The sequence below is a fragment of the Ischnura elegans genome, chromosome 1 (assembly GCF_921293095.1).
Source record: "Ischnura elegans chromosome 1, ioIscEleg1.1, whole genome shotgun sequence".
NCBI lineage: Eukaryota > Metazoa > Arthropoda > Insecta > Odonata > Coenagrionidae > Ischnura > Ischnura elegans.
The window spans coordinates 126,637,980-126,651,803 of record NC_060246.1 but is presented as its reverse complement, the minus strand read 5'-3'; the positions used below and the strand labels follow the sequence as shown (position 1 = coordinate 126,651,803).

The following is a 13,824-nucleotide window of genomic DNA, read 5'->3' as shown; positions in this document are numbered from 1 at the left end:
GCATGTCATACAAAGAAGCAAAATTTATGTATTTCCAAAACAAGGCCAATAAAGTTGCAAAAAATTAAGTAACTTTGATAAAACCTGACAAAGATTTGTCACTGGTGAAAAATGCAAAGTAACACAATTCTCCCGCGATGCAACTTACTCTATGTACTACATTAATGATTACCTTCGGAATTATATGGATATACGAAGTCGGGAAGACCTTTCTTTGCGCATCAATCGTTACACCAACAACCGATCACTATCCTGATTGCCTTCATTATGAAAAATCACTGGAATGAGGTTGAACTTTTACAACCATCGATATGCCAAAAAAAATAATAAATAGATCGATAGCGGATAATAACCAGTCTTTATGATGCAATGAATCATTATAAATGAAAAAAATTATACCATTGACCAGTCTCGTAGAGAAAGCAGTCGTTGAGTTAAATAATCCACCTGAGTGCTTAGTGATCGTGAGTAATTACCATTCATTAGGCTTGAAAATGGCACACGTGGAGCGTGAGAAAAAATATGCGTCGAGATTATTTTCCCAGCATTTCAGTGAATCTAGCGATGTTTATACGCAAAGAAATGCTTTATATTTAGAGAGATTTTACGAGCGTGAAAATGGACCAACGTAAAATGTCTCTGCCACACAAATAGTGAAATGTCTTCCAGATTCTTACTAATTATACACTATATCAAGAGCTAGATGGGAAGGGGTCCGCTCCGCAAATAAAAGCGTCTCCCTAATTACAATGTATTTTTTTCTCCGGGGAAACTTCCCCTCCTTTATAAATTCTGGCCACTTTGTCCCCACCCTTCTCTCCTCTTCGTCCGCGTGAAGACGCTAATCCACCGCTAGAGTCCATGACGAGCCGGCGGCCACTGCGACAGCGGAACCCCAAAAGAGTTGACGGCAAACACATGGTCAGGAGCGTGGGGAGAAAGGAATTTTTTTTTACTCCTGGCGAGAGATTACCCAAAAGGCGTGGGAGGATAAAGCGGAAGGGGGGGGGGCAAGGCGCGGGCGAGAGGAGGGAGGGGCAAAGACGGGAAACGCCGCCCTCACCTCGTTGGGAGAGACGGGATGAAGACAATAGAGGGGAACGGCGAGACATGAAGTGGGAACGAGGTGGGGAGAAGGAGGATTACGTGGAACGGCGGCTGGGAATGGACCAAAAAGTAAATGACGGCAAGGGGTGAGAAGGGGAGGAAGGGAGAGAGAATGAAGATTCCTTAAACCGCGCGCGGGCCTTAAGAGGTCTGCATAAGTAATGAAGCTGCGGGAAGGACGGATGGAGGTGAAAATGGGCGAAGAGGTCGAAACGAGGAGGAGGGGAAGTGAGGGAGGAGATATCTCAGGGTGGAGGGAGGAGGGCGTAAAGCAAACTACGGAAGGTGCGAAGGGAGAAAGAGGGTGCGACAAAAGAGATATGCTGGGCAATAGGCTTCTCCTTCTTCAGGGCGTCTGACAGGGGAGTGTAAGCGGGTAGCCTAATGTCTTATTCGTACTGCAATCATTCATATGATGTAATACTTACGTACCCTTGAGTGATACGCGGAAAATTCTTGAGAGAAAGAGGGTGCGATGAGGGATACGCTGGGCAATGGTCTCCTTCTACTCCACGGCATCTAACAGGGAAATGTAAGCGCGTAGCTTAATGTTTTATTCGTACTGCAATCATTTATATGATGTCATACTCAATTAGCCTTGTTATACGCGGAAACCTATTGAGAGAAATAGGGTGCGACAAGAGATATGCTGAGAAATGGGCTCCTTCTCCACGTGCAAGCGAGTAGCCTAGTCTTGTTCCCAATGCAATAATTCGTATGATATAATACTCAACTGGACTTCATTTATACGTGGAGAACTCGAAAAATGTAATTAAAATTAGTTATTGAAGAATGACTCATATACGAATGAAAATATTTAAAAAATGTTAACTTTTTGTTGTGGAAACGCAGGCAGGTAGGACAGTACCATGCTTGGATAACGATTTCTCCCATTTAAAAGTTTTTGTGCTATAATAGCTTGTTGTGTGATTAAAATACGATCATAAATATGTACATATCAACTTTCTTCTCAAAAATCCATTCAACAGAATTGTCCGCGGAATGTTCTGCTTTCATCTTCCCCTACTATTAGCGGGAAATCGCTTTTTTACTTATATTTCTCCCTCGGTCGTATGAGGGTATCTCTTCTCCTTATTTTACAACAGAAAATGAGTTTATGACAACAACAAGTATGATGTTCTTTGTTTTTAACTTAATTTCCGTTCAGGAAGGTAAAGTATTTAATCACCGACGCATCAAACAAAGAGTACGTCTTATTGACTGGTTGGAACGTAAGTTGCTTACGAGCGAATCCTACTACGGGTCCAGCATAGTAATTAAAAATAGGTAATCGAATGGCGAAGGTTGTGTGGAAGGATTGGAGAAGTGAGGGAAAGGAAAGGGGAGCTGTCCTAAATAGAGTAGTTGGAGGTGTTATTTACATGACCATGCCTTACCTAGCTGGTACTCGGTATAACACATAAGGTGAGTGAGACATAGGGTTGGGAAGAGTAGACTATTCTTATTGAGAAGGGGGAGAGGAGGAGAGAGTGAATGCGTAGATTACCCCCCATAGAGAGAGAGAGTGAAAGAATCGCGGGCCCCCACTCATCTCGTCGCATTTAACGCCTATATAAATATATTTTCGGTCGTTCATTGTCCGACATTACCGCGCATCATTCGGTTGATATTTGAGACGGCATAAAACGGGCGTAAATGTCTCGAGGAAAAAAATGCGTGAAGGAGCGAGCGAAAGAGAGTGGGAAAAATAGAGCGGGCTGAAGAGGGAAGGGGATGGGAAGGAAGGAGAGGGATGGGAGGGGTGAGTGACGAGGGGAGGGAGGCAGGGCCGTATATGCGTTGAGCGAGCGCGCTTCTGGCTTTGGTGGGGAATCGGCGGTTGCGAGTGGGATGCAGGGAGAGAGGCGTGGGTGAGGGAGACGGAAGGAGGCAGGACGCTGACGGGGACTCGAATGATTGATGAGAGGGGAGGGCGAAATGAAAGGAGTAAGACTAAGGGTTGGGGGAAAAAATCGGCAGAAACTATGATCGGTGCCGCTGGAAATGGAAAGGAAGTATTGCCACCCGATACAGAGTTGTTCACACTGACACGAAATTCTTTAAAATCTCAATTCATTAAACGAATTCCACGAATGTAAGGAAAAGATAAGATCACGACGAAAACACATGTCTTCCACGTATAGCTCTAATCTCTCATGATTTGAAAATGTGAAAAAAACGCGAAAGTTGCCGCCGACTTTTCATGAGTTACTGACGTTATTAGTGGTATGTTAATTATATGGGCATTAGCTAAATGGTAAAGGCCGTCGATTTTTCACCTCGAAAAGCTTGAGAATAAGGTGACGAATTTAAAAATGGAAAAATACGGGTCACATAATTTTTTAGCTCTGTCAAATGAGACAATTTAAAAAAATATCAAACGTACTAAATACATTAGTTAAAGTACCTAATGGCCGCTTGATTAATCTTAGAAAAAATTATTTCTCCGTCAACAAATATTTTTTACATAATTAGGAGGAATCAATGATGTTATGAAGGTTATTATCGAAAAAATATTTTTAATTTGGCTCTCTTTGCTGTTCCCCTTGGGAAGCGATTCTAAGTTTCTCAGATAGTAAGTACCTTCCTAAAGTAGTTTTTCCTCTTCTCCTTGACTAGAGTATAGTTGTATCAAAACATAACTAGCAATAAATGTGAGTTCATACCAGTAATTTTCAGATTACCATAGACAATTAATACCAAAGGAATCTTACTCTTAGATTCTCATTTCGCAATAAATGAAGCACAATTTTAGTCCATTTGAAATTGACGCAAGAACTTTGACCTAAACTATGAAAGAGTGAAACATTGAAGACAATTTCCCACGTATATTCTTAAAAAATATTCTAGGGGTTATTAAAAACTCTACAGGAGTGATTTCCCACCGTAGATGAGTAAAATTTTGTGTTGATACATAATACTCAAAGTATTGATTTAATTAATACTGACGTGAGATGTTCCTTCGTTCTTCACCTCACAATAACTTACTTTAGCTTCAAAATCAATCCCCAATTTAACGATAAATCATACTATACACAATGAACTGGATGGGATTATTTCAGAAAAAAATCTCTCTAAAAATAAAATTAATTGGCACCAAATTCTTATAAATTGTGAAAATAAGAATTTAAGAGACGTGGGCACGTGCTGAAATATTGAAAATAATTTTTTTGGCACATACTACATAAAAATGTTCCAGTCGCGAATCAAAGCTCTTTCGGAGTCCTTTTTGGAGAATTATCATTGCCTACTGGTTAAAGGCGTGAGTATTTAACATTGATTTTGGCCAAACATTTTTGCATCATTCCCGGAAAAAGTCTTTGTCCCGTCTTGACAGTCATATAAGTCATCGAATACCTATCTGATACTTCACAATTATGTACACAGAGATGCTGTAAATATGAGAAAAACTAATTGATTCCAACTGTATGGGAAAAATAGAAAGTTTTCTCATCAAGAAAAAGAATTCAACTTGTTGGGGAAATAGTCCATACATTTATTTTATCCTTGCATGCTGAAATTCTCCCCATTCATCTATTGCTAGCAAAATTTATTCTACTGACGAAACAGCTCGATACAAGTTTAGCATCAGAAAAAAAACCTCAATTTTCCATACGAGTATAAACCATGCCATTTGAAAGGTGTTACATACATTAATCATAATTATACCCCACCAAAAACTGTTCTACCTCCCCTGGAGCTTTCCAAGTTGTTAAATGCTTTATTTTGAGCTATCATGAACGTGATTATTCGTAAACCTCCGATGGAGATCTATAATTCCTCGAACTAAAGCAGGAATGTAAATAGAAAGTTCTTTCATTAGATTACATATGAATCAAATAAATAGGATCACTCAATGATTTTTATTATAAAAATGAAAAGATTTGTTGAAGAATTTATGAGATCTTTCCGTAGAACAGATTCACAGAAATATGTGATTTGCTTGTCAACTTTATAATGCAAAAAATAAATAAATAATTAAATTGATAAAATAATTATTTCGACTGAAATAGTGGGGAAATGGCTAAATCTCAATCTATATCAAATAATTTTTGATGTAGTTAAGCTTCTTCCATTGCTGTGATTAACTCGATTACCAAATCTCACAATTTGAGATCTTTAATAATGCCTAAAAATCTAGACCTAATTTCCAATGACAATATTACAAAATAATTTTTAAGAACTATGAAGATGATGAAGTATTTTCTTGATACCTTTCAATTATGAATCCAAGACTTAGATATAACCGGATAGGGGGGAATAAAAATTTTTAACCATTCAACAGAAGCAAGTCAAAATTTAAACAATAGACAGTCAAATAATTACAAGTGATATTTGTATTTCTTCTTCAGAGAGATATGCCTACCTACTCGAACCTGACAGTAGTGGGTAGCAAAGAGCACCGATACAGCTTCGAAAGGACGAGGGCAGCTGCCGAGTGAAGACAGTGTAACATTTGGAACATGAAACGACGAGAAAATACTACGAAGAAATGAGTTCTCTCTCTCATGTGGGGTGAAAAGAGACCAAGTAGGATGTGGAACATTTTTTGCGAGTTACTGAAAGAATGTCGTGCTGGATGGACTGAATGGCATGCAAGGCTCAGGCGGATTAGCAGAGCACAGAAAAGGCCAGCTTAGATGGCACGGGGGAGCAAACTAGCTATGCAATGAGGGAAGGGCGCAGGCAGGCGAACTTGAGCCTAGCGACTAGAACGAGTGTTAATGAGTTAGTCAAACATCCAACGCGAGGCAAACGTGGGGGCCGGCAAAATAAGCGAGACGGGAAAAATGTCATTGCGTCCTGGCCCACATGAGTCAACACAACCAGTTTCGTGCCAATCGGCAGAGATGGTAGCATATGAATATTTAACTGACATTCATTATTCGCACTGTGAAATCTGAAATTTCTACTTCTTTTCTCGAACGATCAGAAAAATATTTTTCTAACTAGTCCAATGGTTTGTATTTGAGAACGGGTTAATGGATTCAATAGCAGACGTTTCTTATTTTCTAGTTGTAATTTTAATTGTATATTCGAATTCGAACAGACCAGAGCTGCTGTCAAATATTTATTTAAAATATCGTCATTCCAAAAATAATTCAGCTCGTAGTACTTCAGCTGTGGAAAGATATTACACCTCATTCAAATTCACAGTTCCTCCAATACCCTCGTGGCGATTCCTTAGTCAATACGTCATTTTAGAGGTCTGGGAATTATCCAGTCCAAATCGCAGAAAATAAATGGCATGATTCAATCGGCGAAAGACTTGGGGGCCCTATTCTTATAAAAATATTCCTGGATGAAGATATTCATTTTATTTTGATTTCCGAAGGACGGACCGGGAAGTTTATTTGCGAAGGAAGTCTTTGGTCCGCGTAAGGGGTGCTTATGCAATACACGTCGTGGGTTTTAGTCGACATAGGTGGGTAGCTATTTCTGTCATGGGAATCAGGGAAAGAAGAGGCCCATTCATGACTCCTCAATAGACCCATTGAAAAATAACGAGGGAATGAATGGGAGACATTGAATACGGAAAGGGCACGCCATTGATGGCTCGACTGCCCCTTCCTCTCTTTACTACCCTCTCCTCCTACCTCACTCCTACGTCCCACACCCCAGTGGAGGAGCAGGGATGAGAAATGGAGGAGAGGGGGAGACTGGGAGAAGTGGCACAGGGTTCAAGCGCCATAATACCACCACCCGATTAGCAGGTGACTTATCGTGGTACATCAGGGTGCATCATCATGGATGATATCTGAAGGTCTTCATCACAGTTTATATGAGGAATTGCGCGGAGAGCGGGAAGAGGGGGTGTGTATGTGTGCGATGACGCGAAGGGGTTCGTCAATGGGGCGACGGAGGTTTTGGAGAGCGAGTCGGCGCGTGCGGGACGGAGTCCCGGAGGCGACTAACGGAGCGACCGGCGGTTTACGAGTTGCCGGCGGGGCGCCATAAAAATGAGTAAGTGGTAAAGAGGGCGAGAGGGATGTTAGGAAGGAGGAGAGGGGGGAAGCGTGGGAGAACTTAGGGCGAGGAGTGTGGGAGGAGGGAGGAGAAATGGTCCGGAGAGGACCGCGCTGGAGGAGTCCAGAGGTTGACTGTGAGGGAGGAAAGGGTGAGAAGGCGATCAGCAGTAAAGGTGGGATGGGATAGGTGCGGAGATGTAATGTGGCTGGAAGGGGTACAAAGGGATGACTGGAGTGTGAGAGGGCTACGATACGATAAATAATGGTGGCGGAGTGTTTCGCGTGGTATATAAACGGTTTGGAATCGATTTTGAATGAGGTGAAGATATAAGCGGATTTGAAACCGTGAAAAGGGTAGGTGCGAGCAGGCTAACGCTTGAAAAAGAAAATGAATACGATTGCAAGTGGAGAAACTCTAATTTAGGTTGTATGAAAATCGTTTTGCATGCGCAATTTTAGTGACGTCAGTTTCCATGGTAAAATTCTTTCGGCGTCACATATTATATGAGATACTTGGAATCTTTGCACTCCTTTTATTTTAAAATATTGACATGATTCTGGACACCAATCCATCGCCACGATGCATTAAAAAGATTATAAAAGAAAATGGTATCTCTTATCTAGAGTGAGGTGTTTTTAAATGCCGTTTGAAGAGTTTGAAGGACTAATCCGGCGTAAGTCTACCATTCAAATATGAGAGAATAGCGATTTTCAATAAAATTATTCAATTTATATAAAAATATTATTTATATTAAATCTTTTTTGTGTAACTACGAAAAAAACTTACATTGAGTGACGTACTAGTTAATATACCAGTTAAAATAAAATAATACCAGCAGAAAAGGTTTTGTCGTTAAAAGCTGAATTAGATGGATTACCGATAGAAAAATAGTGCCTTCTCAAATTTACCTCGGGAACGCAGATATGCCCGGTTGATAGATCAAATCTATTATCTGACCTAAACACATATTTAAGAGGAACAAGGACTACGGAAACCAAGGAAGGTGAATGTTTATAAAACCTCGATAATACATGGAAAAAGTAGATGGAGAGTAGGAATAGGATCTACTGAGATAGAAAATATGATTGGGCGAGAATATATCATTTGTAAAGACAGTAAATTAAAGTTGAAGCATCTCACATTTTAAGCAGGATTTACTCTATTTCAAACTAATTTGTCATATTAAAAATATTATAATTTTATCCATGAGAAGTAGCATTTGAGTTTTGATGACTCTTACAGATGGAAAAAATATAAAATTTGTTCAGCGAAAGAATTAAATATTGTTCTTGATCCACTAAACAGGAACCGAATTTTATCGGCAAAAAAGTAATTATATTGAACGACAACCATTTCCAGTAATATTTTACGAAAGAGTTCAGTCATAATTGATTCCAAACTATTGAAACTACCTTGATGAAAAACGTTAGCATTAATTAGAAATTTATTTCTGCCTTAAAAAGAGTGCCTAAAAATAACTTTGAAATGAACACAAAGTCATATTAATATTCGTGCTTTCACAAATTATGTACTACTTCGCTTTATAGGAACAAAATATGGATAATATCAAAGTGAGAGCTAAATTGGGACCAAAAGCAGTTTTATGTACTAGAAACATAACCAAGGATTGATAAAAAATACTTCTTGCTTACTACCAAGCTGTGCCAGTTAAAGTTTAATCTATAACCATGAATTTATTTTATATGAAAAACATAATAAATAGACCATACCAATTAATAGGAAAACCTATCGTTCATAAAGCAGGAAATTAGAATTAAAAGGGCCAGAAACACTTTTGGAAGTTAAACCAAGGAGAGGTGTTCAGTTCAAGCGTAAGACCAAAAGGTAACACGTAGTGTGAGTCGAAATTAATGAGACAGATACATGAGTAGTACTAAGGTAAAGGTTGTGAAAGATAAATATGTTAGTTTTTGGGAAGGATTAGAATGGGAGGTGAGTATATTGATTGAATGGAAAACAAAAAACAAAAAAAAGTGAGGTAAACATGACAGGCCTATGCGTTGCAAAACTCACCTGGTGGGGGGTATGGTGTGGAGGGCACGGATTCCGGACCGGCGTAGCTACGGAGGCCGTAACCGTCGTGTCCGAAGCCAGCCGACTCCATGGTCACCCTTCCGCGGTCGTCCGTAGCCGCTGCAGACGGGGGCAGGTAGGGGACAGGGGGATGCGGGGGTGGTGGAGGAGGCTGGCCGTGGGGGCCACCGTCTGCGCCCATGTGCCCCCTGCCGGCAGCCGCCGCCGCTGCGTACGGCGAATAGTTGCACCAGCTGTTGGCCGATCCAAAGGGCTGGCAGGGCTCGGCTCCGCCACCCATGCCCCCTGGCCCGCCTGCCCCCGTGGCCGACGGAGAGTAGTTGTACTCCTTGGGAGGCCAGAAGGAGAGCGCGGCTGCCGCAGCCGCCGCGGCCGCTGCCGCCTTCCGGTCCGCCGCCGCCGCGGCCGCAGCCGCCGCCACCGCCCGCCCCCCGTCCGTCAGGTTGTAGTAGGTGGGCGTGATGGCGTCCCTGCAAAGGCCGGCGGCCGCCGCCGCGGCAGCCGCCGAGTTGTACTGGGGCTCGAATGCGGCCGCCGTGGCTGCCGCGTGGTTGTCCGTCGAGTAGTTCCAAGGCTGGGTGCCGTGGTGCGTGGGGTGCCGGATGACCCCTCCGGTGCTTCCGCCGCTGCCGGGCCCTCCACCGCCCATGCCACCCACGTCCACAGCGGACGAGCAGTCGCCGGGGTGCGCGTACGGCCCGGAGACTGCGAGGGTGGCGGCCCGCTTGGCCGGGATGTGTAGTGGCCCCGTTCCTCCGCCGCCGCCCGAAGAAGACGACGAAGAGGAGGACGAGGACGAGGAGGCAGAGGGTGTGGGCGGGGGCGGAGCCACGCTGCTAGTCCCACTGCTGCTCACTGCCGCTTGCGAGGACTGCTGCTGCTGGGGGGCGTTGTCCAGAGGGGCCACTGGGGGCGGCTGTGAGGGGGCGCGACCCAGGCCGTTGGTGCTGCCTCCGCTGCTGGGGCCGGAGCTAGGCGCGGGGGCCGCGGAGACGGGTGACGTGGTGACCGTGGAGGTGTTCAGGGCGCCGTCTTCGTAGAGGCTGCCGTTCATCATCGCCCACCAGGTCACCCCGGAGGAGCTGGAGCCCCCGGCTGTGGCCGCCGCCGCGTTGGAGGCGGCGTAGCTCCCGGCTGGGGATGAGGAGGCGGATGCAATGGTGCCGGGGGCCGCCACCGCCACGGCCGACGGCGACATGGGCGCAGGCGGCGGTCCAAGGTGGTGCACATTGTCGTAAACGGCCGCGGCCACGTCGAGCGTCCCGGCGGCGCCCGCGGCCGGGCCGCCGGCGTCCGCGGGGTCGTGGTGGAGATGGTGGTGCGGATGGGTGAGGTGGTGCGGGTGGGCGGCAAAGTGGTGATGGGGGTGGTGGGGGTTGTGGTTGGTTATGGTTGCGGTGGCCGTCGGGAGGGCGGGGGGCCGGCCGGAGGCCGGGAACGATTGGGTGGACGAATACGTTTATAAAGGGGGAGGGAGGGAGGTGAGATAAGTGGGGGCCCCAGAAGGGTTTTGGAATGTCACGCCACGTCACGTGTCACGATCGTCATGGGAGATCGTCATCGTGAGGATGTTTTTTGTTGTTTTGGCGGTAAGAGGCGCCCGTTTGGTTTCCCAGCAGGTGCGATGGTGGAAGAGAGGAGCAGGAAGATGTTGGTGGTGCGGAAGATGTGGAGGGGAGATATGAGCGAGGGAGCGAGCAAGAGGGGAGTAGTTAAAGAGGGGTTTGCGATGTTCACACGGATGGAGTTTTCGATGGAGGGGAAGTGGCGGAGGGGGTGGGGGCAAGGGAGGCGGGAGAGGAGAAGGGATGTCCCACGCAGAGGCAGCGGCAGAACAGAGCGAGGAAGAGGGATAGAAGGACGCACGTCCCCAAATGTGACGATGCGTCGACGCAGTGACGTAGCAGGATTCGTCACAGTCAGACGGAAGCAGGTCCAGCGGTGTCCGAAATCAAGAGATCAGCCCACCGGAGACGAAGAGATTGCCGGAGTTTACGGAAGTCCAAGTCGATGCCGATGAGATGAATAAAAAAAATGTGGAGGAAAAGGAGAGAGAGCACCAAATCAGTTTCACTTCCCAAATCCCAGTAATGTTATGACAGGCAAACGAGAAAACACCACACAAAATAGTCAGTCATGAGCCCCAGGCTCCCTTATTTATGAGTCAAAAACGAACGTATCGGGTTGCACGGTTTCAAAGTCCCTACGCTAGGTTTCTTTTATTGCCGCGGCCAACCATTATTCACACTTGCAGGGGACCTAACTGACGTGTCCTATGAGGTAGCATTTTGCATGGGAATGCACACGAGATGAGTGAGGGAGAAAAAAATTCTCTGTGCGGTCCCGAAATTAAATACGATGATAATGCGGTAGACCGCAGGTCAGGGCAGGGGAAGGATCAAAGAACGAGGGAAAGGGGTGAAGGGCTTGATGGACAAAGGCTAGCGGAGTGAGACAGAGTGACTTTTCCAAGGGTGGGTGGAAAGGGGGACGCGGAGAGAGGGTAGGTCACTCCGGGACTACTTTTACGGCCCACAACCTCACCCCGTCTTCTTTTTTTTCCTTTCCCTCCCTTCTCCAGCACTATTTAAGAATCACCAAACACCCTGAAGACACTGCGACAACAATGGTGAGACGCGGGGTGGCTGACGAGGTGCGGTAGCCGATGTGGTTTCTTTCTCGTCGGGTTGCCGTTCAAAATGCCGCTCTCCGCTGACCAGTCGGGGGGGCTGGGGTGGGCGAGTTCGGAGGGGCGGAAAAGATGACAAATTGCGATCGCGGAATGAGGAGGGGCGGGCGATGGATGATTCTTGAGACCCACGGAGATATCTCCAATGCTTCGACCGGCGACTCGAGACAAAAGGAATGCTAACCGCTCTCAGATAGCCGTTCTCTCCGTTCTACTTTGGTTCCGACCGAGCTCCGATGCATTCAGGCTCTTCCACAACAAAGAAATAAAAAGATAGTGAATCCTTCCACACTTGGAAGGGCTGACTATCAAAATGGGAGTATTTAGGCTCGACACGATGGAAAGTGAAAGCCCTGTCGAATCTGAAAAGCGATAATGCAATTCGTGCTCGCTCACTACCAGGAGAACTAATATTGGGGCTCAATATTTTACTCAGAATCGAATGGACATAACTTTATGATGTTTGTATTAGATTTAATTCTGGTAAGGGGGAAAACACGTGGCACGTGACTCCTAAATGTTCTTCTTCTTAGGTCTCTGTCCCAAAGTTCACGTACCGCCTGACAACACGAAGTTGTCACACAGGCTTGACGTCACGAAGGCGATTGCCCTCAACTTTCCACAAACACTGCGCGGTCGATAGTAAGTCCACTGTGCCACCGCGATATTTCTTGTTAAATGAACTCGGCATTAAAAATTACAAGTTTTCACAGTTTCCCAAACAGCTGACGCGTGGATGTGGTTTACAAAAGTATTTTCCGGCGATGGAACATCTACCGGAAAACAAAAAGAGTCACAGCAGCCGCCCGTGAGCTATTGCTAATTAAGTAAATGTTCTTTCTGTTCATTCCAAAATGCACCAAGTTCACACGCGTTCACGCTGGGAACGATGCAGGTGAATTCCATAAGCAGTTCCGCCCACAAGTCCCTGTGCTTCAGTCCCCAATTTAGAACAGGGACGATTGAAAGTCAAACTCGAGAAGCACACTCACTGCACCGCAATGATACGCCGGAAAAAAACAGTCGTGGGAAACACACTTATTTTCCGTGGGGAGGGTCCCCGATGAGGCGGACACGAAAACAACAACTCCGTCACGCCTACGTAGAGAAAGCCGTGTGCTCCAAGTGCTGATCCAAGTCGCCTTTCGTGACGTTTGTTGTTGCCCAGAAGCAGGGATGGACGACGAGGAAGAAGCGAGACGTGCCGGGCCAAGACTGAGAGAGGCGATGGTTCACGCTCAGAAACGGACGTCCTCACTCGTGCATACAGTGTCGGAGTGGTGCGCGCGCGAACGAGGTGCACTCCCGCGGAGATCCGTCGGATCACTGCGCTGCTCTATCGGAGAGAAGGATTCGTATGTCGAGAGGCGCGAGACGACGGGCGTCCGATACGGAGGGGAGACGCAAGGCGAGTGTGCGTGAGGATCGTGGCGGGAGGAGAGGCCGCTGCCGTGGGGGCCGGAGGAGCAGAGGACTGGTGGGGCGGGAGGGGGTTGAAGGGATGATGGCTAGGGGAGGGAAGGGGAGGGGGCGTGCGCCACCACGCAGGGGGAGGGGGAAGTGGTCGAAGGCGCGTGTCGAAGGGGAGAGGGGAAGGAGGCGTCGCGGGGGGGGGGGGGAGGATTCGGATCGGGGGGGGCAGAGGGGGTGCTCTAGGGTGGGAGACGTAAGGGGAGAGGTGTAGTGGTGGTGGCGGCGTCCAAAGAGCTCAAGCTTCGTACTCTCTGAACATATATATACATTTCCTCCTCTCTCTCATTCTCTCTCTCTCCCTCTTCCACCCCCCTATACTCTTCCTTCCCTATCACACACTGGCAATACACACATGCAGGGAGAGAGAGAAAAAAACCTCTTCCCCACTTTATTCCATTTCATTTCCCCTCACCTATTTCTCTCCCTCCCCCTTCGATACACAATGCACACGAGACAGTGGCCCGCTCCCCTTCCCTCCTCCTACTCATTCCTTCCTTTTCGTCTTCAATCTTCTCTTCGCTTCGGCGATT

The 13,824-nt window shown here is 46.2% G+C and overlaps 1 protein-coding gene across 1 annotated transcript in view; it reads right to left on the bottom strand.

Moving 5' to 3' along the window:
* LOC124169500 (loricrin-like) overlaps positions 1 to 13,233 on the bottom strand; it is a 45,294-nt gene extending 32,061 nt beyond the window's left edge. The window contains exon 1 of the mRNA XM_046548136.1: positions 9,112 to 13,233. Coding sequence (XP_046404092.1) covers positions 9,112 to 10,330 — 1,219 coding nt within the window. The 5' untranslated portion in view covers positions 10,331 to 13,233. The remainder of the gene's footprint in view (positions 1 to 9,111) is intronic.
* Between the last annotated feature and the right edge of the window lie 591 nt (positions 13,234 to 13,824).